General features: G+C 52.8%; 6 protein-coding genes across 6 annotated transcripts; 3 read left to right on the top strand and 3 right to left on the bottom strand.

Annotated features, from left to right (window-relative positions):
- Nucleotides 1-4,620: 4,620 nt before the first annotated feature.
- Nucleotides 4,621-7,760, top strand: B0T26DRAFT_753613 (ribonuclease H-like domain-containing protein; the record flags this gene model as incomplete). Its single annotated transcript, XM_060445710.1, has 3 exons — nucleotides 4,621-5,929; nucleotides 6,004-6,479; nucleotides 6,666-7,760. The coding sequence occupies 3 exons, from the start codon at nucleotides 4,621-4,623 to the stop codon at nucleotides 7,758-7,760; spliced, it is 2,880 nt and encodes a 959-aa protein (XP_060294837.1).
- Nucleotides 7,761-8,380: 620 nt separating this feature from the next.
- B0T26DRAFT_742167 (phosphoesterase family-domain-containing protein) lies at nucleotides 8,381-9,556 on the bottom strand (the record flags this gene model as incomplete). The annotated part of the gene is made up of 5 exons (XM_060444070.1): nucleotides 8,381-8,688; nucleotides 8,748-8,878; nucleotides 8,949-9,160; nucleotides 9,219-9,289; nucleotides 9,346-9,556. 5 exons carry the CDS (start codon nucleotides 9,554-9,556, stop codon nucleotides 8,381-8,383), a joined length of 933 nt encoding a protein of 310 aa, XP_060294838.1.
- Nucleotides 9,557-10,840: 1,284 nt separating this feature from the next.
- On the top strand, nucleotides 10,841-11,899 carry B0T26DRAFT_717665 (Ccc1 family). The gene is made up of 2 exons (XM_060442337.1): nucleotides 10,841-11,704; nucleotides 11,771-11,899. Exon 1 carries the CDS (start codon nucleotides 10,957-10,959, stop codon nucleotides 11,692-11,694), a length of 738 nt encoding a protein of 245 aa, XP_060294839.1. The 5' UTR covers nucleotides 10,841-10,956; the 3' UTR covers nucleotides 11,695-11,704; nucleotides 11,771-11,899.
- Nucleotides 11,900-13,892: 1,993 nt separating this feature from the next.
- Nucleotides 13,893-15,305, top strand: B0T26DRAFT_873654 (uncharacterized protein; the record flags this gene model as incomplete). Its single annotated transcript, XM_060448003.1, has 4 exons — nucleotides 13,893-14,060; nucleotides 14,350-14,589; nucleotides 14,645-14,733; nucleotides 14,799-15,305. The coding sequence occupies 4 exons, from the start codon at nucleotides 13,893-13,895 to the stop codon at nucleotides 15,226-15,228; spliced, it is 927 nt and encodes a 308-aa protein (XP_060294840.1). The 3' UTR covers nucleotides 15,229-15,305.
- Nucleotides 15,306-15,337: 32 nt separating this feature from the next.
- B0T26DRAFT_717669 (uncharacterized protein) lies at nucleotides 15,338-15,934 on the bottom strand. The gene is made up of 2 exons (XM_060442338.1): nucleotides 15,678-15,934; nucleotides 15,338-15,512 (listed from the first exon to the last, which is right to left on the bottom strand). The coding sequence occupies exons 1-2, from the start codon at nucleotides 15,817-15,819 to the stop codon at nucleotides 15,361-15,363; spliced, it is 294 nt and encodes a 97-aa protein (XP_060294841.1). The 5' UTR covers nucleotides 15,820-15,934; the 3' UTR covers nucleotides 15,338-15,360.
- A 1,935-nt stretch (nucleotides 15,935-17,869) lies between these two features.
- On the bottom strand, nucleotides 17,870-19,150 carry B0T26DRAFT_717670 (uncharacterized protein; the record flags this gene model as incomplete). The annotated part of the gene is made up of 1 exon (XM_060442339.1): nucleotides 17,870-19,150. A coding segment is annotated over exon 1 (1,072 nt), but the record flags the coding sequence as incomplete, so codon positions are not given.
- Between the last annotated feature and the right edge of the window lie 4,445 nt (nucleotides 19,151-23,595).

Consider the following 23,595-nt stretch of genomic DNA (forward strand, 5'->3'; position numbering starts at 1 on the left):
CAGCCTATAACTTTTGGTCAGATCATGCCACAATCAAGAGACACAATGATCAGAGGGAGATTAAAGGTGATTGAAGAGAGAGAGCGAGGGGAGAGATGCAATAATGGGTAACTTACCGACAACCGAAAACGAAAAGGCCATGAAGCCGGCCCATCCCACCACCATGTGTCTGTACCGCAACCACCTCGCCCGCCAGTGGCCAGCATGCTGGGGGCAGAGAGCAAGGATGGATGTCCCCGCACGGGCATCGGAAGAGGTGCTCTTGCTTGGCGGCGGCTATGGCGGCGATGGTTACGGCGGTGGCGGCCATTGCCATTGCTGGTTGTTGTGGTGGGGGTGGCGGCGGGTAGAGCGGGTGTAGGGGTAGCGGATTGGCTTGGCTGGCCGAAGATTGGTTGTCGGCTGGGGTGCTCATGATGAAAAAAAATTTTATTTCGCAATTTCTGTTTGAACTTCAAAAAAAAAAGAAGAGTTGAGGTGGACGGCTGAGAGAATCTGGAATTTGCGGAGGGGAATCTAGAATTTGCGGAGGAGAATCTAGAATTTAATGGGGATTGGAATTAGGCCATTTGCTACTGCCAACTGAAACTGTTTCTAGCAGGGCAACAGCGGAAACTTTTCTGGTAGGGTAATAACGATGGCATCGGCATCCTCGCGGCAAGTGTGAGTAGACATTCAAGCATGACAGCCGACTCAGGCGACGACGCCATAGGGAAGAATGGAAAGGTTAAATCCAAAGCTACGCCAAAGAAAAGGAAAAGGCAAGGGCAAGGCAAAGGCAAGGGCAAGGCAAAGGCAAGGCCACGCCTAACAAGAGCAGGGGAAAGGAAAAGGCTACTGCCAAGTTGAGCAGCAGCCTCCGCGCCCGTCAAGAGCAAAGGAAAGGGCAAGGCCGTTGCGCGAGCTCCAATCACGCCTAGTCGCACCCGTACGACCTTCCGGATCCACTGGCTACGACCAGGGCCGGCCGGCGACAGGAGCAACGCCTGCCCACCTAGGAGCCAGACAATGTCCCCTGCAATCATGTCAAGGTTTTGAGGTGTTATCAAGGCATAGGCAGCCTTGCAACTGCCTTGGACATCAACCGCCATGTCCACCGGCAGATGGGGCGACGACCACAAGTGGCCCGATGTTCTCTGTCTGTAGGTTGAGTTCAGCCGCCCGAGTCCTCAATCTCGCCATGGGTTATCAGAGGACTCAGGGGCCTGCCAGGCCTGCAACTGGCTATTAGTCACCTGCCTATCAGGCGTTAACGACTGGCTGGTAGTTGGTGCAGTTGATTGAGACGAATCTGGCTGGATTTGGTAGATTCGGCTGTGTTGACTTGGCTTGTGGTTGACTTGTTGGATTAAAATGGTGGATTTGGTGCATCGAATGGGTGGAATATTTCGAGGCTTTTGAATTGAGGTAACGTTACCAATCAAGCGGTTGACAAAATAAAAGCGGACAGTACTTGGCAGTACTTCTCTCCAGGCCAAATATATATGTATATAAATATAGGTACCGTTATGTAGTTGCTGCAATCTTACCACCCAGTTGTAAGACCCTCGCCCTCTAACACATCTTGCATCCGCCTTACCATGGAATCCACGTACCCATTAATTTTCGCTTGGCTCAGTCGGCTCCATCCTTCAACCGCCAGGCCCATGATATTTGCTCCAATTCGAAGATTGGCACGGATATACTGCTTTACAGCCCCCCAGCAATTCTCAATTGGCGATAAATCCGGGGAGCCGGGCGTATTGAAATAGGGCCCAAGTCCATGGGCTTGCTTCCACTAAATACCATGGAACTGTTGCAAAATTGGTAGTGTATGGTAGTGCAGCGCCACTCGCACAGACCACTGATTTTGAGTGTTCGCTTTTTTTGTCAACCGCTTGCCTGGGTACTGTTGCACACAAGCAGTCAAAATAGGTGCATTCAATTGATGAATTGTTGGAAGGAAGCAGTGCGAAAAGCCCTGCTCCCTGTAGGAAAAATGCTCCTTCCTAACGTGCAAGCACTAGGCCTGTGTAGGCGTAGATCCTCGCTTAGAAAACATGTGGCCTAATTAGGCCTAGTTACGTAACAGGTACCGACCGCTTCAGTGAGAAAAGTCACCAGGCCTTGATAAATACACCGCATCCTGCCCTGTTTTTACATATTGCACCAACTCCAATCGCGTCACACCCTATCTTGAATCTTGTCACACCGACTCCCACATTGTGATGACACTGATGTACGTCGCCTAATAATAACCCTCGGGAGCTTTCCTAGCTTCTGAAAAAAAAAAAACCCGAGCGAGCGACGCGCGTCTAAACCTCGTTAATAACTCCTCTCCCCCCCAAGAGCCTGCCACCGAGAGTTGATCTCATCATTCATCAACCTCATCGAAGGAACTTATCGATATTATCATTTATAACTTGGCGTACCTCGTCATCATGGGCTACGCCCAGAGGTGAGGTTTTATAGCGTGGTTTTCCGTCTCCTTGAGGCTCAAGTTCAACAGCCTCAAGCCATGGCTGCCGGAGCGTTTTTGCGTAAAGTATGACGGAGCTCTTAAAGTCAACCTCATTTGGGAGGACGTAGCCGACAGCCCTGTTTGTTTTGTCCCGGATTCGGGTTAGTAGATGGAATCTTTCTCTGAGGGAAGAATCATAGGTAGGTAGGTGGTAAATATCAACCTAATTACCCTCGCCGACCTTCCTATGAGCATAAGGGTCATCTTTATCCCGGGAGGGGAAGGTCAGGCAGACCTCGGCCGGCGATGAGACAGGGTGTTGGTAACAGGGCAAGGTGGGACGTATGGGGCGTAATCGGTTGTATGTATACGTACGAGACGACGGTCCGAGCGTGAGATCTGATTAGCTAACCTCGGTAGGTCGCGCAGGCAAAACAGAGCAATCAGAAAACGGCACAACACATATATTCCACGTTGGCGAGAAGCGTCGAGACGAGTAAGCAAGGTGGAGCGCCGTTCTGCCCCCGTCTTCATACCCTGACAATCCACCCAATTCTCAAATCTACCCGCAACGGAAGTACGTCACAGCTCCCCATTCGACGAGTCGGCGAAATCTTGCAACTTTTTTGGCACTCTAATTAATGTGGATAGTCTGGACTTGGATCGAGGAATGTTCAGAGACTTCGCCAACCCTGCCAACGCCACCAGTCCGAAGCCCCGGCAATGGTAGGTCAATCGACTGCGTTTACGACATTGAAACATGCATCTCGAAGACGGACTTTTTTTTTGTCTCTCAAAGGTGGGCTTCCACTGTAGTTACTGCATAGCAATATAGTATTGCATATGACCTCAGGAAGTAGTCGGATTAGTCTAGTAATGCAAAGACAGTTCAAATACTGTTCCCAGTGCACAGGCAAAGTCTGAATCTTTATCATAAGGGTCCCTATTAGCTTACATGTTTTAGAGAGAAAACTTTGACCCCGTAAGGACAATTACAGTCTCTTCAGATGCTCTAGTGATGCCATTCTATTAAAGTTGTCCCAAAATTGGGCGCCATATGTGGCAGATAAGAATCATGATGTCGTTTAGTGCTTAGTTGGCTAATTCTCTGCGACCTGCGTTGTCAAATTTCCTACCAGTGCGCATTGTTACTACCCGCCATGTTGTTCACAAATAGCAATGTGGTTTGCTCTCTATGTATATTATGTCCTTTCATTCAACTGATACACCCGCGTGACCCATATGTTGTCGCCTGTAAAAGCAAACTGTCTAGATTTTACAGTGATAGATGTAGAAGAAGACGTCTTGGTTGAGGATTTGGTCGTCGTTGCCGGTTAATTGCATCTGCCGCGATGGTTTATACCCAAACGTATCAACTCCATGTTATTTGCGGTTGCATTACGTATATCCTGCAATATACAGCAATCCATGGGCAAATGTGCCTTATATCTGCACAAATTGAACATTATTTGGAGTTTTCCATTTTTCTAGCAAAGAATGCTGTCATCTGCGGCGTGGCAAACCGTCGCGATATTGACTCAGACAGGCACGGCGGATATCTCTAGGAACTATATCTTACCTTCATTCTTCCGTCTTCTATCCGTCTCATTAAGACATTGTCTTTCTTCACAATTCCCGAACCGAACAGAGGTGAAAGGCGACTATTATTGATCATCACTGCAAAGTCTTGCATGCCTGCACTTTCCAAAGACAATACTCGTTTATGTTACAGTTTATTAGGCTTTCACTCTCTTGGTATCCCTCTCCTTTTCCATTGGCAAATACTCGTGGCCCAGTTCCCAGGGCGTCTTTGAAGACTTGTCGGACCTGGTTCTCAAATGGCAAAGGGAGACCAGAAGAAATCGGGCAATGCATCCAATGGCAAGAATAGCGGAGGCGGCAAAGGGAGCGGAGGCGGCAAAGGAAGCGGAGGCGGCAAAGGGAGCGGAGAAGGCAAAGGGAGCGGAGGCGCTGCAGGCGGTGGCAAGAGTCCCGGCCCTAATGCGAGAGACGGAGAGAAACCCAGTTCCAAAGCCGAAAGTATCAGTCAGTAAGTAGACTTTGGACCACTTTTAAGGCGCACCTTGGAATGGAAAATGTTTTCATTTAATCTCCCCTCTGCCGAACCTCTGTTCCTAGTTCTGTCTGATCTAACGGTGCATTTCTTCCACTTTAGGAGAATGGGTGACCTGTCAATTTCCAACCCAAATGTCGAAAAGAAAGGCACTGGTGACAAAGCCGACAACGGTAACGACAAACCTCCAGGCATCAATCAGGTTCAACATCAGAGAGCCACCCAATCCTCGGCGTCGGCCCCAGCAAATACGACCAAGAACCCGACAGGGGATGCGTCTAAGGGCACTGAAGAGATCAAGAACAAGACCAGGAAGATAACTGAAGACAGAGATCTTCCGCAAAGACCCCATTACAGTGCGCAGGGAAACGAGGTCAAGCTGTTGGCGAACTTTGTTGAGATTAAGCCAGAAAAGGACAAATTACTGTATTGGTACAACCTCAAGATCGCTCGTAATGTTGACAAGGAAAAGGGCTTACCATCGGGAAAGAAGATGAGCTACCTGATTCCGTTGATTATCAGGAGAAATGAGGTTCTTCGGCGAGGGTACGAGGACGGAACGCTGGTAACCGATTTCAAGGCCACCATTATCAGTACCGTGAAACTGGAGATTGATGAGTTCGAGATCAAAATCCCCCGACCTGCAGGTTTTGATCAAGAGACGTGTACGGTTTCCTTGGAGACACCAAACCAAAAGGATGGAGGCGTGTCAGAGCCTCTGGAAGTCAGCAAGCTTTTGCAGTATCTAAGGTGTACCGATCGAGACCAAGCTCCCAACATCGAGAAGTCACATTTCGCGCAGGGCTTCAACATCTGGCTGCGCCACTTCTCCAAGTCGTATCAGTTCGATAGCGGCACAGATAGCAGGCCTATTCTTGGTAGCGGGCAGGTCGTTGTGGGCAGCAAGGCATATCCCATGAATGTCACATCTCAATTAGAGAACCACATCACGGCTGAGCTCCGGAGCGGAGTCACGGCAATCAGGGGTTACTTTTCTAGTGTTCGCCTTGCTGAAAACAGGCTTCTTGTCAATATCAATGTTAGCCACGGGGCGTTCTACAAACCAGGAAAATTCACCGACTTACTTCCAAACCCTCTCTCGGGCCAACTGCTGCAGGCTCTTCACAACTGTTACAAAGGTGCTCGCGTGGATCTTGAAGATTTCGGGAGAAGGGATGAGCACGGCAGGTCGTTGCCGTTCATCAAAGTCATCGCCGGACTGGCTGCACCAGACGATGGGGTACCCAAGACTAACAAAGAACGGGACGAGCCGTATCCGGAGAAGCGACCCAGGAGAGTCGACGGCTCTGAACTGATAGGAGGCGATCGATGCTGTCACTTGCAGTTCTGGAGGGAAGACAGAGACTCGCCAGGAGGAGGGTTTTACCAAACAGTCTCTGATTATTTCACAGAAAGTAAGTGGCCCAGGACAGGACCCTGAGATTTCAAATCGCAAAATCACTGTGCTGACGAGACAAACGCCATATAGAAAACGCGGAACGACAAAAAAAGGGGCTCCCCGCATTCAAGTTCAGAAAAGACGATTTGGCCGTGAATTTGGGAAAGAGGGCCAATCCAATGTACTATCCAGCAAGTTTCTGCACGGTACTTCCCGGCCAAAGCTACAAACTCAAGCTCAACCCCCACCAGACCACGGCAATGCTGAATTTCGCTGTGCTTCTCCCTGCCCGCAGTGTCGAGTGCATTCTCAAAGACGGCCTCGAAATCATCGGCCTAGCAAGACGATCCCCATCGAAGTTGTTGTTTGCGCCCAAAAGACAATCGGACTTCCTCAACTCTGGAGAGCAATTGATCACCGTCGACGGCCGCCAACTGCGCTTTCCAAGAATCAGCTACGGCGGCAAAGGGGATCATAGCTTCAATGCCAAGAACGCCGCCTGGAACCTGTTCGATGCCAGGTTACTTTACACAAATCCGACTCAGATGCCACCATGGGGCATCATGGTGAAGAGAGGCAGTCCAGGTCCCATGAGCGAGACTGATAAGACCCTATACAATACATGGGGGGCCCGATTCCGGAACGCGATGAGTAGGAGGGGTATCGGGGCGGTTGGTCCCCCCGGATTAATAGGAGAATTCGTGGGTGTGGCGGACTTGAAAAAGGCGGCGAATTCTGCGACTGCGATAAAGTTTTTCTTTATCATGCTCAACACTCAAGACTCGGTATTTTATCAGGAGCTGAAGACGCATTTCGAGACCCAATCCGGCACAAGAGGAGTGTACACGGTGTGCATGGTTAAGGACAAAGTGCCGAGAGAAGGGGATGCCAACAAGTTGGCGCAGTTCCTTGACAATATCATGCTGAAAGTCAACCTGAAACTCGGAGGGAGCAATCATTCGGTGGGATTCACTGGGGATCAGATCGTGAAACAAGGAAACACCATGATAGTTGGCCTTGACGTGACGCACCCGCCGCCAGGATCCGCGGAGACTGTGCCTAGTGTGGCCGGGATGGTTGCCAGCATGGACAAAAATCTCGGACAATGGCCAGCAACATTCTCGCTGCAGGGGAACAGGGAGGAAGAGGTTACAGCCGAGTCCTTTCGCCTCCTGATCGGCCCTCACTTGGTCAGATGGAGAGGCCCGAAAAAGGGAGGGAAATATCCCGAGAACATCATTGTATACCGCGATGGTGTCTCCGAGGGCCAGTATAACCATGTCTTGAAGGAGTTCCATTTTCTCAAGATTGCCTGCGAGAACGAGTACAGGAAGATTGGCACCAAAAGCCCGAGGATCACAATCGTCGTGGTCGGAAAACGACATCACACTCGATTCTTCCCAATCAACCAGGCGAGCGGCGACAGGAATGGTAACCCAATGCCCGGTACCTTGGTGGATCGTGGAGTCACGAGCCAGTTCATATGGGAGTTTTACCTGCAGGCTCACAAGGCCCTGAAGGGGACAGCACGCCCGGCACACTATGTGGTAGTTGTTGATGAGATATTTCGTGGACTCGACATGAACGGGCCAGTGTTCCAGGGCACGGGGCTTAGGGGCCCTGGAGATGTTCTCGAGAACCTCACACATGCCCTCTCATATATGCTGGGCCGCTCTACCACAGCCACTGCCGTCTGCGCACCGGTCCTCTTCGCCGACAAGGCTTGCAACCGTGCGCGCGCCTACCTGAACTGCTTGATCAAAATTCCTGCCAATCAGCGACAAGCTATCGGTCCAGACAGCATCCGGGTGGTGGCGCCTATGGGAGATAAAATGTTTTATATTTAGGCCAGCCGGATTTGCCAGCCGAAACAGACCACACCGCCAACCTTTGGGCATCGTTTTAGCCGGATGAAGGACCAAATTCTCACGCCCTCCCCACACAACATTTTTATCAACTACCGGAGCTGGATCAGATTGGGGGGGGAAGGGGGGGGGGGTGGGAGGGGGGCGGATATGGGGCACATGAGTCGTTTCAGTTCATAGTCTTGGATTTAATTTGCTTTCACAATATTCTTATTGATAAATGCCGCGCCACTGTGAGTGACACTGCCCTTCTCATCCGACGTGAGTTTCTGTTAATAGCAAATGGAACATGAAGTAGATATGACCTAGTACCTCCTAATTCATGCCAATATCACATATTTCTGGGTGATACACCTTCCAATCGACGCAACCAGGCCAAAACGAACAGAAAATAAATCACGAAGAGAAATAAGAAAAAACCGTGTTAATGTTCTTTGATCCCACGCTGGCAATCACCCGCACCCACACACATACCCACACCCACACAGCACACCCACACCCACATCCACACCCATACCCACACCCACACCCACACCCACACAGCACATCCACAGCATACCCCGGACCCCGACCCCCAACACCCTCCTCCCCCCTCTACGTCATCAGAAAAACGCATTAGCAGCGACATCCCCCTGCCCCAAATTCCCCAGCCCCCAGTTCGTCTCGACCGTCTTGGCCAGACTGTAGTGGCTGTAGCGGGTCGAGTTCGACGTGCCGACCTGTGCGGCGGCAACGGCGCTGCCGAGCAGCACGGCGTAGACCTGGTTGGTGCCCAACGTCGTCCCCTCGTCGAAGGTCAGCACCACCAGCGTGCGCCCGCCGTTGAAGTTGGCGTTGCTCAGCAGCGGCGTCAGCCAGTTGCGCGCCCAGGAGCCGGCGGTCGAGAGGGAGGAGTCGTGGCCGTCGTTGGCTTTTTGGGGTCGTGTTAGTTTTTTTCCTTTTGCTGGGACGATGGATGGGGGTGCGCACTCATGTTGGGCGTGATGAACAGCCACTGCGGCAGCTTGTTGGCGGCGAGGTCGGCCGCGAACATGGTGAAGTTCTTGCACTTGGCGCCGCGGTTGGCGTTGGACGTGATCGAGTCGTAGCTGACGAGTGGGCTGCAGGTGAGGGTAATGTCAGTGACGGTCTTGAATAGCGAGCACAGGGTAGTGAGCGGTGGACTACTACTTGTGCTTGCGGACGTAGTCGTTGGCGCCCGTCGCGTGGTTGATCCAGTTGCCCTGGAAGCCCGAGTACGGCATGTCCTCCTGGTAGATGCCCCAGCTGATGCCGGCCGGCTCGAGCAGGTCGACGATGGTCTTGGTGGTGGAGCCGATGCGGACGAAGCCGTCGCCCGTGACGCCAAAGGCGCTGCCGCCGGCCGCGGCTACGTAGTTGGGCTGCGTGGCTAGGTTAGTCTGTGCTTGGGTGTAAGTTTCACGAGCCGCAGTGACGTGCCTGCGACGGATGTGTGATGGCAAAGTAGTTGGTCAGCTTGATCCCCTGCGTGGCGAGGTACGCGAGGTTTGCTACACAATTTATCAGTCTCCTCTCAACAAGTCACCGGCGGAAGTGCGGGACAGACTGTTGGCGATGGCGGCGCTGTAGTCCTGGTTCTCGAGAAAGATCTGCACAAAGCGCTCAAACTTGAGGCCCGCGACGCTGCTGGTCGGCGACAGAGTCAGGGCTGTGGCGCGGGCAGCCGCCACGGCGCTGGTTCCGGTGCTGGTGTACTGCGTCTGGCCAGCAGCAAGGCCGAAGAGACCGAGGAGGAGAAGAGGGGCGCTGGGCATCATGGTGGAGCTGTGACTTGGTAGATGCTTCAAGTTTTCGGCGCCCCTGAGGATGTTCTGGTGTGGCTGTCTCGGTACTAAGAGTTTGGCATGCCGTCGTGATGTTGTTATATAGAACTAGGTGGAAATGCTCTCAGATTGATGACTTTCGCCGCTGGTTGACGTCTACCATAACCACCCGACGCCATTGCATGCGCCCAGCAAGCCACGACAAGACAAGACGTAGCACTCTGTTGACGTGCTCATCGTCGAGTTAGTTGGTGAGCTGCAGACTTTGATCAACAATCAAATCAGAAATCTCGAACCGCACACGTGGAGCGGTATTTCTGTCGCAAAGAGGGGGAAGTTTGGACTGTAAGCCACCGGCCGTCCATGGAGATGGAGTGCACCGTCAGACTAGATGCTACTGATAAACCTGAGGAGAGGTGGCTGGTAGGTAGGCAGGTTGCAAAATGTCTACGTTATTTCAATGTCGTTGTTGCGATGGACAGAGACACAAGTTCGTCTCGGTCGACTATTGAGGGTTAGCCCTGGACTTTGGCCGTCGGGTTCTAGACGGATGGAGGTTGAGGGTGGCACCTGGGCAGCACGTGTGATGCCAAGACTCTGGCATTGGCTGACGGGCGAAAACGTGTGCCAAGCACGGCAGCCCACGGGGGTTGCATTGCGCCGCACAGCTTCCAGAACGTCTACCGAGACCCAATGGGAACCAAGTGCCTGGAATTCACTCAAAGGGACGACCCGGCCAATCAGCGCCCGGCATTTGGTCATCTGCGCGCTCTACGTGCCGGACAGTTCCCATACCTACCTAAGGTACCCAGCAGAGTGATACGACAGTACAGAGAGGATAAGGAAGACGGCGAGGCAAGATGCTTACCGCAGGGTTGTTCGGTAGAAGTATGTAAGTCAGGTAGTCTTGGCCACTCTTGGCCTCCAGACAACTCCCGGCACCATCTAGCGCGCTCGACCTGTCCTCAAGCTTGTTTTCTTCTGTCCGAAATCACGCCTACTCATCTCACCGACAACTTGCAATGGAAGCATCGCTGCAATACCTCAACCGGCTCACCGGACGTCACGGCTCTCACTCGGAGGAGACACTGCCTGTGTACACGTCGGTGCCCGGCACGGCGGCGCCGTCGCGGAGCAGCTCCTCGACCAGCTCATCGATCAGCTCGGTGGAAACTGAAATCTGCCTCGACGACGAAAAGCACCACTGCAGCGGCGAGACAGATGCGCCGCCGTCCCCGCAACAACGGCCCCGCGCTAGGGTGGTGCTGCTGCCCACGATGAAGCGCTTCCTGGCCGACTTCACGCTGGGCTTCGCCGACGGGCTGACGGTGCCGTTCGCGCTCACGGCCGGCCTGTCGTCGCTGGGCGAGACTAGCACCGTCATCTACGCCGGCATGGCCGAGATCTGCGCCGGCAGCATCAGCATGGGCATCGGCGGCTACCTGGCGGCGCGCGGGTCTGGCGAGTCGCAGGCGCCAGACACTCTGTGCGGTAGCAGCAGCAGCAGCAGCCATGGTGATGACGACGTCGAGAAGCACCCTCTCTACCCGGCACCCCAAGATTACGAGACTGCTGCTGAGACTGCGAGAGCCGCCGTAGTCGAGCACCTCGCGCTCCTGAGGCTGCCGCGCCACCTGGTCGAAGCAGCCTGGGCGCACGTGCGAGAGGACCTGCAAAGCCACGGAGGCGCAGAAGACGGTGCGGCTGTGTTGGTCGCGGCTCTATCGCGGCGGAGCCAAACCGCCAACCCTCGCGAAGACGAGGCAGCAGCACTAGAGTCTGGGAGCTACTCGTCGGTGCACGCCGGGCTGTCTGTGTCGGCCGGGTACCTGACGGGCGGCAGCCTGCCGCTGTTCCCGTACTTTTTTGTGGCGTCCGTCGACGACGGGCTGCTGTGGAGCTTTCTCGTGTGCGTCGCGGCGCTGTTTGTGTTTGGTTTCGCGAAGCACTGCCTCCTGAGCGAGGCCAGTGCTGGAAATGGTGGCAGCGGGGCTGGTGGTCGGCCGGCACTTGCGGTGGACTGGCGCAGGCTGCGAGGCGGTGTCTGGGAGGGCCTGAAGATGGTCGTGCTCGGAAGCCTGGCCGCGCTGGCCGCCGTGCTCTGCGTACGTCTCTTTAGCGGCTTGTTGTAGACTTGCCCACCTAGGTAGGCAGTTACTTGGTTGAGAGGATGATCTAATGGAGATATCAGGTCTGCATAGTGTATACCTATTTATTAGCAGACGAAACACACGCTTGTTGTCACGGCCAGCCCCGCCAGCAGTGCGACCTGAAAAACTGTCGAGGTAACGGGTTGTTTTTTCAAAGTCTGAGGGTCGAAGGCCTGAAAAACTGTCGATAGAATGGGTTGTTTTCTCCAAGTTCCCAGGCCGAAGGCCAGAAGCTGCGAATGCTGGATCAATCTCCCAATGTGGGGTCAACCCTAACCCTACACTAACTCCCCTGGCGGGGCTCTCGGCCCGAAGCTACGAACACCAGATCCCCCCCCCCGACGTCGGGCTAATCCTAATCCTGCACTAACTCCCCCGGTGGGGCCTTCAGACCCCTCTTTGGAGCTGACCCCGCACTAGTCCCAATCGGGCTGAGGGCTTGGCACCTGCAAGCCCTGTGGGCCCGTGCGCTCTCCAACTCCCAGCCACACTGAACAGCACCTTTGTGGATTTTCCTTTCTTTCTTCTTCACCTTAGAATCCTTAGACAATGGTATAGCTACATTAGCGATCCTTTTCCTTCTTGCTATTGACCGCCGTCACACTTGTTACCTGGCACTCTGAACCCCCACCGCACAATTTCTGACGGACACACAAGCCATGGGAGAAAAACGATAACGGTAAGAAACAGCATGGCAATGGGGGCAAGAAACAGCCTGGCAATGGGGCTTTTAATAAAACAAGGAAAACTAAGGTACCTAAGGGAGTAGGTATCTGCTAGTTCTCTCGCTTGCCCATTACTTCCTCCTGAACCGACGATATTGACCACACACGCAACAAATGAAATCTGTCCGACCTGGACTAAAAGCAAATCGAACCCCAAAGAAAGTCAGATATCCGGCCCGTGAACCTCAGCCGGTGATAATGGCGCCGGTGGCATGCCGCTTCGCCTCTGTCTAGTAGTATTACCAGCAATGGCGCGCTCGTCAGCGATTGGCCTGGGTCACGGTAGGGAATGTATGTTTGGGATCACTCACTGCCTGCTTCGGCCGGCATTCTTTGCACAACCCCGAGACTTGGTATTGGCGGACATGCCTGGGCTCGATCCCCGGGGAGCAATAAAGGGGCGTTGCGTCTGTTTCAGATAATGTGGTGCCGCAGGGCCGCCGGATCTTCCCTGCAGAGCGGTAGCAGCCAGTAGAGAGGTGATGCGAGAAGAGATACCAGCATCCTGAACAGCTTCTCCAAAAGGAGGAACGAGCAAAGAATGGCTATGACGATGACCAAGTCGTGCCACAGTGCACGAATCAAAGAAACGGCACCTGACGGCTGGTTCGAAGACGACATGGTATCCGAGAAGGGCGTGGGGTCGATGTGTCTGGAGAGTAATTAAAAGCTGGACTGGCGAAGCGCTGAGACTGAGAGCGACGGTCTTGGTAGTTTGCGAAGTGCGGCGACTGATTCGAATTCAGACAGCGAGCGCTGGTATTTATTAACCAACATCGGCCGTGATCCTTTGTGTGAGATGGCCCATTCTATAGCTGGCCGGCACAAATGCCGCATTATCTGAGTCTGAAAGACACAACACGAAACGAGCAGTGCGGTCTTGAAACAAGCTGCCTGGTGCCGCAGCAGCAGCAGACAAGGCAAGCATCTGATTAGTCTACTAGTCTACTCTGGAAATCCAACTGCAACAAGGTCTATCACTCGATTAGCAGTGCGCATCCCTGTCTGTATCATCAGTTCCAACTGCTAGTAGGCATGACAAGTCGCAATTTGACCAACCTAGTCTTAGAGGCCTAGACTGTTTGGACGCTAGCGCGCCCCTTTAAGCCCCTTGGCCGACAACCAGAGCCCCACCGAAGAGAATCTGTGATTTGGCCGGCCAGGCCGAACAAAGAGGGTGGCACACTGACCCATGCATGCCCTGCGGCCCTGCAGCGAACACTATGAAACCCCAACAGTAACACGTTTTGAACAAAAAGGAGCAACGGCGATGTGGCAAGTTCTTTCTCCCTTTCTTCTCATCTCTGTAATCACATCTCACTCTACCTTTCTGTCCCCTTGGTAATTGTTCTTACATTTCCGACCACGGACAACCTTTCTTCTCCTTGCCTCTTGATCTAACAACTAAGACGAGTTTCCTTTGCCCTTGGACAGAGAGGGGCACACGCATACAAGATGCCCATCCACGACAGCCTCGGATATTACATCGGCGGCCCCATGACCAACGGTAGTAGTTACTCCTCCATTCAAGTTTATGATTCAGACCAGCGTTGCACCTTCACCGCGTTTGTGCAGGGACGGTCGTACAATATTAACGGCGACAGTGACGACGGGCTCGTCGATGTCATTATGGACGAGACCATGGCGATGTGTGGCGCGGGAATTCGAAAGTAATGGATAGCCTCCCCGACGACGACGACAGCCTCAGAAGCCAATAACATGCAAAAGTAGTCAAAATTAAGAGTATTCCAGGTGTGTGTGTATTGTGTTATGTTGTAGGAAGAAAAGGCCTGCATCTGGAGGTCCGGGGACCTGTGTTGACCCTGTAAAAAGGCGTTCTAATTAGGTGGCCTATGCGGGCCCAGCCCAAGCTCCCTAGACCAAGCCGGAAGTAGTAAGGTCTTTTTGACAGACGGCGGCGCTGCGTTCTGAGCTGGAGGGGCAGGAGCGCCTGGCGCCCAACGTGGACCTGGTCTCGCACCCCCAGCACGGGCTGAGCGTGTTCAAGCACTCGGAGAGCTCCAACGGCTCCCCGCTGTTCCTGGACAGCTTTGTCCTATCCGACTTTGGCCAGTCCGCCCTGATCGGCACCAAGTCGGAGCGGGGGTTCCCCTTCTTTAGGCTCCGAGGCGACGACCCAAAGCGCGACGACGTCAAGGGGGCCGTGCTCACTGCTCAGCGTGCACGAGCTGCTGACGCAAGACGAGTCCCACTACAAGGTCCCACTCACCGCGATGCAGCTCAGGGACGACGCGGCGCTGCTGGCCGACACCACAAGATGGCTAAGTACCCCGACGTCGAGCTAGACCCGGGCTGAACCGCCGCCGACTACTACGACGGCCTGGCCGATTGGGTGCGCAGGCGCCGCGCCAATCCCATGGTCCACTACACCCAGGCCCCGCGGCACTTCAACTGCCCGCGCAACTTTGAGGACAGAGTCTTCATCATGGAGCGGAAGGAGGCGGAAGAAAACGGAATGCCGTTTGTCGAGTGGCGCTGCCCGTCCTCGCTGAAGCTCGACCGCTCTCGCCGCCTGCTCGCCACGGGCTGCTACGCCGACGAGACCCTCGGCGAGTCCAAGAGGACTGCTGCAGCCCCTAGGACAGCGGCCGAGAGCGAGCCCGGCGCTACGAACAATGAATGCATAATTAAACTAGGGGTACCTACAAGAGACGGCAGAATACAGCCCCAAAAACTTGTATTCCCGGAAACGACAGTCATGAAAGACAAGGGAATGCCAAGGATGATGGGCGTTGTCCTACCCCTGACGAATAAATACAGCTCTACCTAGGTAGTTTGAAGTAATTAGACCTCCTGCCGAGTACGAAGTATCTGGAAGCCTGATTAGGCAGTTGTGCCGCATTTAATCGTGCAAGTCCCCCCCCCCCCCCCCCCCCCCCCAAAAAAAAACCATCCTTCTTCCTCAGCAGGCTTGGCAATTTCCACAGTTCGGAATGCAGCCGTTGGCGCCGCAGTGGCTGGCGCACAGATACATGAATGTCGGGGCCGTCCCGACGGTGCCGCCAAAGAAGATGTTGCCGCATCGGCAGTAGGGGTAGCCGGGCGAGGTGCAGTCTGTGACAGAGAAGCCCCGTTGGGGGGTTTGTTAGTTAGGCACTGGCTACTCCGTCTTCTCTCTCTCTCTCTCTCTCTCTCTCTGTCTCTGTCTCTGTCTCTGTCTTTCTGCTCGTGGACCTAGTGCTGGGGTAATGTTTGAAAGGGCTCTCAGCGTTCACGTACCGCGATCGACGTTGCATAAGATCCCCTTGGGGTCCCAGTCTTGTCGCTTCTCGAGGTGTACATTGTCGGGGAACGCCACGGTGGGGTAGATGGCGGCAGCACTAAGCGCCAGGCATAGGCAAGAGACTTTGGATATGAACATGGTGTGCGGAGGGTGCGGTAGCCTAGGTGGGCTTGAGAATGGACGTGTGATTAATCAGACGGCCGTGTGAAGCATGTTTAAGAGAGGGAGAAGGAGGGAGAGAGAAGGCAACTCCGTGCAAGGTGAATGGCTGGTTTTGTATTATTTCAGCCACCGTGATAGAGCCGCACGTAAAAATCGCATTTGGACTCGGTCTTCACCGAGCCAAATTCCAATTGCTCGCTGCGGAAGGTCGCATTTCATGTCACGCCTGGCGGTATTTCGGCATCTTCAATGCGGCTCTGTTGCTCCCCAGCGTTTCTTGGCCAATAGTTGCCAAACATCGAAGGAAGAGGAGCGGGAGGAGAGATGTGAAGAACTAATTGTGGAGTTTTTCATTCCGACCCTGATTGGCTTTGACTGGTTCTCCACGGCAGTGCCTGTGCTAAGCCTCAGAGGACGTGGCAGTTTTGACTTTCTATCACTTTAACCGTTTAAGTTCTCCCGTCACTGCCTCGCCGTCAGACGTCCGTCCCATGCACAAGCATTTGCGACAGTGAAGTTCAATTGAAGATATGCGACGTTTACTGGGTCCCCAGAGACGAGATTTCTCTATGCTGTGTATATTGTATTTTATAAATAATAATCATCATTGGTAATAAGGTACATTGAAGTAAATCTGGACCAAAGGTCATGCAAGCGGCAAGTTCCCAGCATTAGTGCGCTCTTCCTTCTCTTACCGAACACCCGATTGAGCGTAATTTTCTGACGAGGCTCTGCGATAGCTAGACCTGAAGATTATGTCCGATGGTGAATCAATCAGCTGACCCGCATTGGAGTGGTCTGATGACCTGCATGGGATCTACCCCAACCCCTGATTAAACCCCTGCCCCTGAACGCTCGTTGACATGGCAGCTTAGAGCCTTGCTAACGGGGTTCATAACCAATTAATCGTATTTATATTCGAGCAGAGAAAACCTGAGGATAGCGTAGCTTCGCTACAAATCACGAGTCTAGATGTAGTCTCAGGTACCACAACTCTACCAAGAACTAAAGGAACGAACTTTACGGGGCTGGGGTACAGTCGAGGGCGTATGCATACCCAAAGATGGTCGAAAGGGGAGATTTCGGCGGCATTATGCAGGTGCTTCTGCCATTATTTATTCCTTCCAACAGACCAGTCACTTTGGTCATTCACGACTGCGTTGTACTCGCTACGTAACATGATGTCGCCGTTGAGGCCGCGGGGTCCAGGCGCACTGTCCCCAGGCAAGAAACACACATTCTGTGCACTCATACACTTTGAGTAGCAAGCCAGTTTGACTTGAATACCCGTGCGATAGGAGCTTGCCCCCTGTTCAGTCTTAATTACACTAACTCACGCAACCCCTTTGGTGCCTGTGCGCCTTACAGACAGAGGGCCCAAACAGTCGAGTGGTTTGTAATAAACTACCCCTATATTGTTTTTTAACTAAGTCCGGATTAGTCGTAGATCCTCAGCAACGGGTGAGGTGCACCGAGGGCCGCCTGAGCCGAGGCGAGTCTAAGTAATTTGCCCCGGCTATAGTTGCCGTGACGATAAATGGGGCTGTATTGTTAACAGCACACGTATCGGCCTTTCTTGCCGTGATGGCGTAATAATACGTTCCTAATCCCAATTTTGGGGCACCGGCCCACTACACGCAACGATTACCTTCCCTCGCTATGTGACTACCGTTTTCTCTTTTCTATCTAAGCAACTACCGGTGGCAGGTCAGTTCAATCTACTTAGAGCGTCACTCCAAAATTCTAATTATCCGTTTTCTCGCAAACAACCTATTATAGGCAATGGTGTCCACCCGATTTTACTTTGCAGAAAGGACCGCATGTACTTGGTACGGGCCTTAAGGTCAAGCGTATATTAGAATAATAATAACCTACTATAGTCACTACGTTAAGGCATTGAGTTTGAGCGGACCTTATAGGCCGTCAGACCGATAATACAGGGGATTCAGCGGTCACTGTAAGTCACCGAGGCGCTAATTTACAGTGGAATCACTTAGATCGCAATCACTGGGACTCTAGTGTTGCGGGGGCAGTTGTGATTTTCAACCACCTGTGTGCCACTCGACCTCTAGCTAGAGATTGGCCTATAGTTGTGACTAAGATGGATTAAATGGTACAGATTTTGCGAGGAGCCCCCAAAGTCGAAATGTCCTCGATACTGAAGAGCGGTTGAAACGTTACGCTATGATCCCCTTCAGATCACTCGGCCACGGAAACACAACTTCCTCCCTGGGTACCCCCCTGAAGAAACTCATGCCAGGAAGCCATCGTCTGATTCTCAGTGTTGGTACCAGCCAGGTTTGACCCTGAATCTTTTCCTCCACAGCGACCTCAAATGAGACGTGCCGATCCAGGTCATTGACATGAAATTCATCAGAGCTGGCATCCTCAGGACGTGAAGCTGTGAAGGCAAAGACTTCGCCGTCGTACCCGTCTCTATCACCACGGGCGAACACGGCCATGTAGGGGCTGTATGTCTCGGGGCCGTTAGTGTCCCAAAGACAGCCGAGAGCCAGCGGGTCGCCCCTTTCGATAGCGCCAGAGATCTCCACGGCCATTGCGTGCATGTACAACTCTGTGAATGACATTTGATTCTCCGAGACCCCAGCGAGCTTAGTATCACGGCTGAGATAATTGCGGATGCTATCAGCAAGATTTCCGTGACATTCTTTCTCCAACCACTTCGTCATATAGGCGAGTCGTCTGCGCTGGATTAGTTCAAGTTTCCCGTGAGTGACGTCCAGCCGTGCGCCCTGATCTGGCCAGTTGCGGGTGTTGATGACCTTGCCGAGCTTCCAGAAGTGTCCATGGGTGTGAATTCCGGATTCGGAGAAGCTAGCGTCAATAAAGCGACAGCTTTTGTTGATTGTGAGGTTATATTTGGAGGTATTTCGGTAAAACCCGGAAAAGAGAGCTCGTTCCAGGTACTCTGGGAGAGTGAGGTCGGCTGCCTCAGGAATTGGCCGGCCACCGTTATGCAGGACTTCTCCATTCAGTAAGCACTGAGCGAGTATGGAGAGGCTCAAGCTCGCCTCGCTCCTTCTCAGTTTCTCTGCGTTGAAGCGAATGGCGTACCCGCAGCTATTAGCTACAATGGCAAGCATATCCCAGGGCTTTGTGATGCTTTTCTTGCCGATATCAGCGACAATGCGTGGCGTCATGGGTTGCGAGCATGTGAGGAGATCCTGGTATCTTCCAGCTCTGTGAAGAATCTGCTGGATCACCTTCTTCCTCTTCCTCTTCCTCTTCCTCATCCGTCGGGGGACAGGGGAGCCTTGGTGGTGCTCGCCGATGCGCCTCAAATACGCCAAACACAAGCGTGTCGCCTCCTTAAAGAACTGGACGGACTGGATGCAGAGCTCGCCATCCACGTCTCCAAATACCTGGTGCCAAGAACGTTTCAGGGATTCGAGCTTCTCAGGGTGCTTGATGAGCAGCTTCATGTCGGTACCCGCTTTGTAATTCTCCTGAAAGATCCATCCTCGACACCACCAATCGTCACTAGTAATTCGACGCAGCAGATCCACCGCGTTCCAGGCCTCCCATAGGTCTAACTTCGGTGATAGTTGGAAGTTGGACTCGTCCACCACCGTAAAGTTGCCTTGGAGGATATCTGAGAGCTTCTCCATCTCCCACTTTGATTCAATTGGTCTTGCCAGCAGTCCGACGGGGTGATTGCTGAGCTTGTAGACAAGGTCCATAACAGTGAATCCCTCTCGCCTCGCGATGCACGCTGGATGCTGAACGCAAATAGGATCATCGCAACCGCCGGTCTCCTGGACGATGCTGTGTTGGTCGATCCAGAGACGGTGGACATGGATGGCCCGCATGTAGTGGAAGATGCGGTCGAGGGCGCAGTTTCGGACTTCAGAAGGTTTGAACTCTTCGCTGTCCCGCTCTTGAACGTGATACGACCCCTTTTCCTTGCTCTCGTGCTTTGAGGGTTGCCATGTGTATGACAAAGCCAGATACTTGGAATTTCGAGTAGCATCAATGGTCTCTCGCAACACTTTGACTGGTCCGGCAGTCGCTTTTGTGTCACCACGTGAGTATTGAGGAAGTCGTAGACATTCAAGATTTTGGACGAATGCCAAGGTTCTTTTCTCAGCCGTCCCGGCTTTTTTCTCGATGTCAACTAGAAGAGAGACAACCGGCCGCCCTTGTTGACGTGCAATGCCGGAGAGGGAGTCGCGTCTGTCAGTATTTGTTTCCATGGCGAGTCGGTCAAGCCCGGTTCCCAGGGATCCAAACTTCGGATGGCTTGATTGCAGTGACGGGAAGCAGAGCAAGATGAAAATTTTTGGTCGCAGCACCTCCGAGGTCGTCGGTTGGGCTCGTGTTAGGCTCGTGTTACACTGTTTTAGGCACCCATGGCATGCTGCGGCGGGCTCCGTGCGCCGCAGCCTTCTGTCGCCGCAGATTCCCCACTCCCCGCGATACCCCTCTTCTATCTGGCTTGATGGGGTCATCTGTAGCCTAGCGTGCTCTTTTCTCGGGCGTCAAGTTGCGAGGGCAGCACAGCCCGGGTCGAAGCATCACCGGCGTCCAGTGCTTCGGTGAGCACGCGGTGTCTGCGACAGTTACTGATAATCCCGTCAATCTTTGCGACCGAAAGAAAAGGGGGACTGTAATCGTTGATAACCACCACTTCTCGAAACGTCGTCGGCCGAGATATGTTTGCCAATGCGCTTTCGTTTTCGAGATGCTCCCCCTACTGATCCTGAGCGTCGAGTTCAAACAAATGGAGAGAATACCGATGTGTCGCCCGCAGAACACCGACGTGTCGCCTGCAGAAGGGACGGTGCGGAAGGAGGACTCGAACCGCGAGATCGCACTGGGCATCCAACCAATTAGATGTTACTCTGTCTTGGCAGAGGTGCTCCGTGAGAGAGCAGGGGGGCTCCCACAGAGCAACGCTCTGTGATCCGTCAAGAGCTACCTGCAGAGCAGCAGAGTAAGGTACAGGTTACCTTAAATAGAGTAGTAGTATAGCGATAGAAAGCTTCCCAGCCCGCTTCCATATATTGCTGGCACCCTCATTGCCATTGCCCAATCGCAGGCTGGATCTCGCCGAAGCTGGGGGTATCGCGAGAGATATATATACGCTGTGAGATATTTGCAAGAGGCTTCCAGCACTGGCGTTCCTATAGCTAACGTATCTTGCCCTGCCCCAGGTTTGTGCTCTTTTAGCCAATTACTCTACTTAACAGGGTGGGCGGCGATATATTCGACACACCTGTACGAATATTTGGCGAATATGATACGCTGAAATCGACATAAGTTCTAGTGGGGGAAACGCTAAATATTAGTGAGATGAATACTGTAACTTAGTGGGCTGGCGCTAAGCTACAGCAGGTATTTTTCCTTTACGTTTTACTGCCAGCTTCACCCCCTATGGTGCCCGCAACAGCAGTTCTCATCTTGCTAAGTTTTAGTGCATCATATTCGCCGAATATTTGTACACGGGTATCGAATATATCGCCGCCCACCCTGTGACGGCCCGCCTTACGCAGTAGGGATGTCAAGGTTGAAGGTAGTAACGAATGTGGATTTAAAGCTAAGGAAGAGAAGGGAATCTATCGCGGGGTCCGCGCAGGGCGCGGAGAAATAGGTGGTGGTGCTCAGTGCGCACAGGCCACACTCTAAACACAATGCAGCCAATAGAATCAATCCTGTCACAGGAGCCCTGTGGCGACCGTGACACACCCTGCCCTAGTAGCCAGAATATTGCTCTTTGTGAAACCTGTGTTTGTCGCACTTTCCTCTCCAAGTTCGGCTTTCTAGATGTTCTTCTCGAGGCTACCTAAACCCTACCGGCTACGCCGGAATCTTTGATCATTCAGCATAAGATTATCTCGTGTGAGCTGCGCTTAACGCTCCAGTAGCGTCTCCTCGGTGCTGTGAGCGACGTTAACCTCTGGGGCAGCCGCTATGTTGTTGGTTGGTTTCGCCGTGGAATTAGGCCAAACTGATCTTCCGGCTAGCGGATGAAGGAACGATACAGTGGAGGATGTTATTGATGATATTAATGTCAAGGGATGGAAGCAATACGACCTATCGTCTATAAAAGCGACGGCGTGCCTTTACCCCTCGATACATCCCTAACTCCGCAAAACTTCAAACTCTTCGTTCTCTACGATTTCGGCCTAAGGCTAATGCAATGAGCGACAACGCAAATTGCGATGTAGACGGCAATGGCGACTTCTACGGCCTTGGGATCTGTGTGAAATTCTGCGCCTAGTGGCCGCTAACTCTAATTATCAAACAGTTCCTTTACGAAGAGATCCCCGCCTGCCGCATCGTTAATCTCCTCCTTCAGCTTGCTGTTATTGTCTGCCTCAATTTCATATCTGTCAGACGCACCATTTACCTTGCACAGGTAATGATCGCCTTCTGGTTGCTGGCCGGTAGCCCCTTGCTTGCAAAGGGGGTTGATCAAGCGGTCTGGCATTGTGACGAGGCTATTCCAGGTGGCGCTACACACGGCGTTATCGGCATACGATTGTTAGTTTTGGTTCGGTGTTGTGGATGGGTTGCCGTAGATGCTTTGCGGGAGCCTCGTCTTTCTTGGGGGGACAACGAGGAATGGCTGGTTCCGCTGGTTTGGGAAGTGGTGTGCGTCGGTGGTTTGGGCTTATGTGTGGGTGTTTTTGTCTAGATTGAGGGTCTAGGAGCGCCTGCAGACGGACATTGCGTTTGGTGCCGTTTCGATATCCGTGATGACGCTCGATCATCCCGGCTGTTACCTACCCCAGCCCCCAAAGGATCACCCCCCCAAAGGATCACCCCCCCCAACAGATCACCCTTTTTACACCAAAGTACTACCCTTTTCAACAACAATAGTGTAGTCAATTGTAAAGCGATTCGCAAGTAGTCAATTGATCTAGTTATGTACTTGCATTTGGTTCAAGCTCAAGATGGATTTTTTAGGCCATAAGCCCTACTTTTCTAGCTGTAACGTCGTAACTTAATGTCACGAATCCCTGTGGATTCCCTGTGGTTATGCACAAAGGTGGGGCATGCACTTTTGGCGCGAGCCAATCAGGAGCGTTCCAGGATTCCGAGCTCTGGAGCTCGGGGGCGCGGGACAGGTCCGGCCGGGCGGTGACCCGGACGCGGGACCACGGGACAACGGAACCACTGTTATTGGTTACGTAGATAGATATATACGACGATCGTGTCCACGGTCCTAGATAGTTCTTGCTTCGTTCTTCAAGCAAGCAATACACATTCGCTACACTCATACATTTTGAGTGGCATTCCGATTTGACTGTATTACCCGTGCGATAGGAGCTTGCCCTCTGTTCTATCTTCATAATTACCAACCCCAGCATTCTGTGGAGCCTGTGCTCCCTTACAGACAGACGACCCTAACAGTCGAGTGGTTTGTAATACTTAACTCTAAACAAGCTTTCTTCTTTTCCCCCAACCTTCAAGTATGAATAACGTCTTGTACTACTATAACGCCTTAACATACTGAAGACGATATAGTCAATACGTACCGAAAGGTCACAGCCAACAAAATTTCTATTCGTCAAGCGGCCCAAAAGCATGGAGTTCTGTATATAACGCTCAACAGACGGCTCAACGGGGCCCCTTCCAAAGAATAGGTTCTCTAGACACAATTGAAGCTTAATTATAGAGCCTTGATAAAAGCGGCTTATTGAGTAGATCGTCAACTATGGAAGACTCGGCTTTATGCCGAGCTACTTAATAGTATATAACATTGTTAAACGTCCCCGCTCCTCCACA

The sequence above is a fragment of the Lasiosphaeria miniovina genome, assembly GCF_030549165.1.
Source record: "Lasiosphaeria miniovina strain SMH2392-1A chromosome Unknown B0T26scaffold_5, whole genome shotgun sequence".
Classification (NCBI taxonomy): domain Eukaryota; kingdom Fungi; phylum Ascomycota; class Sordariomycetes; order Sordariales; family Lasiosphaeriaceae; genus Lasiosphaeria; species Lasiosphaeria miniovina.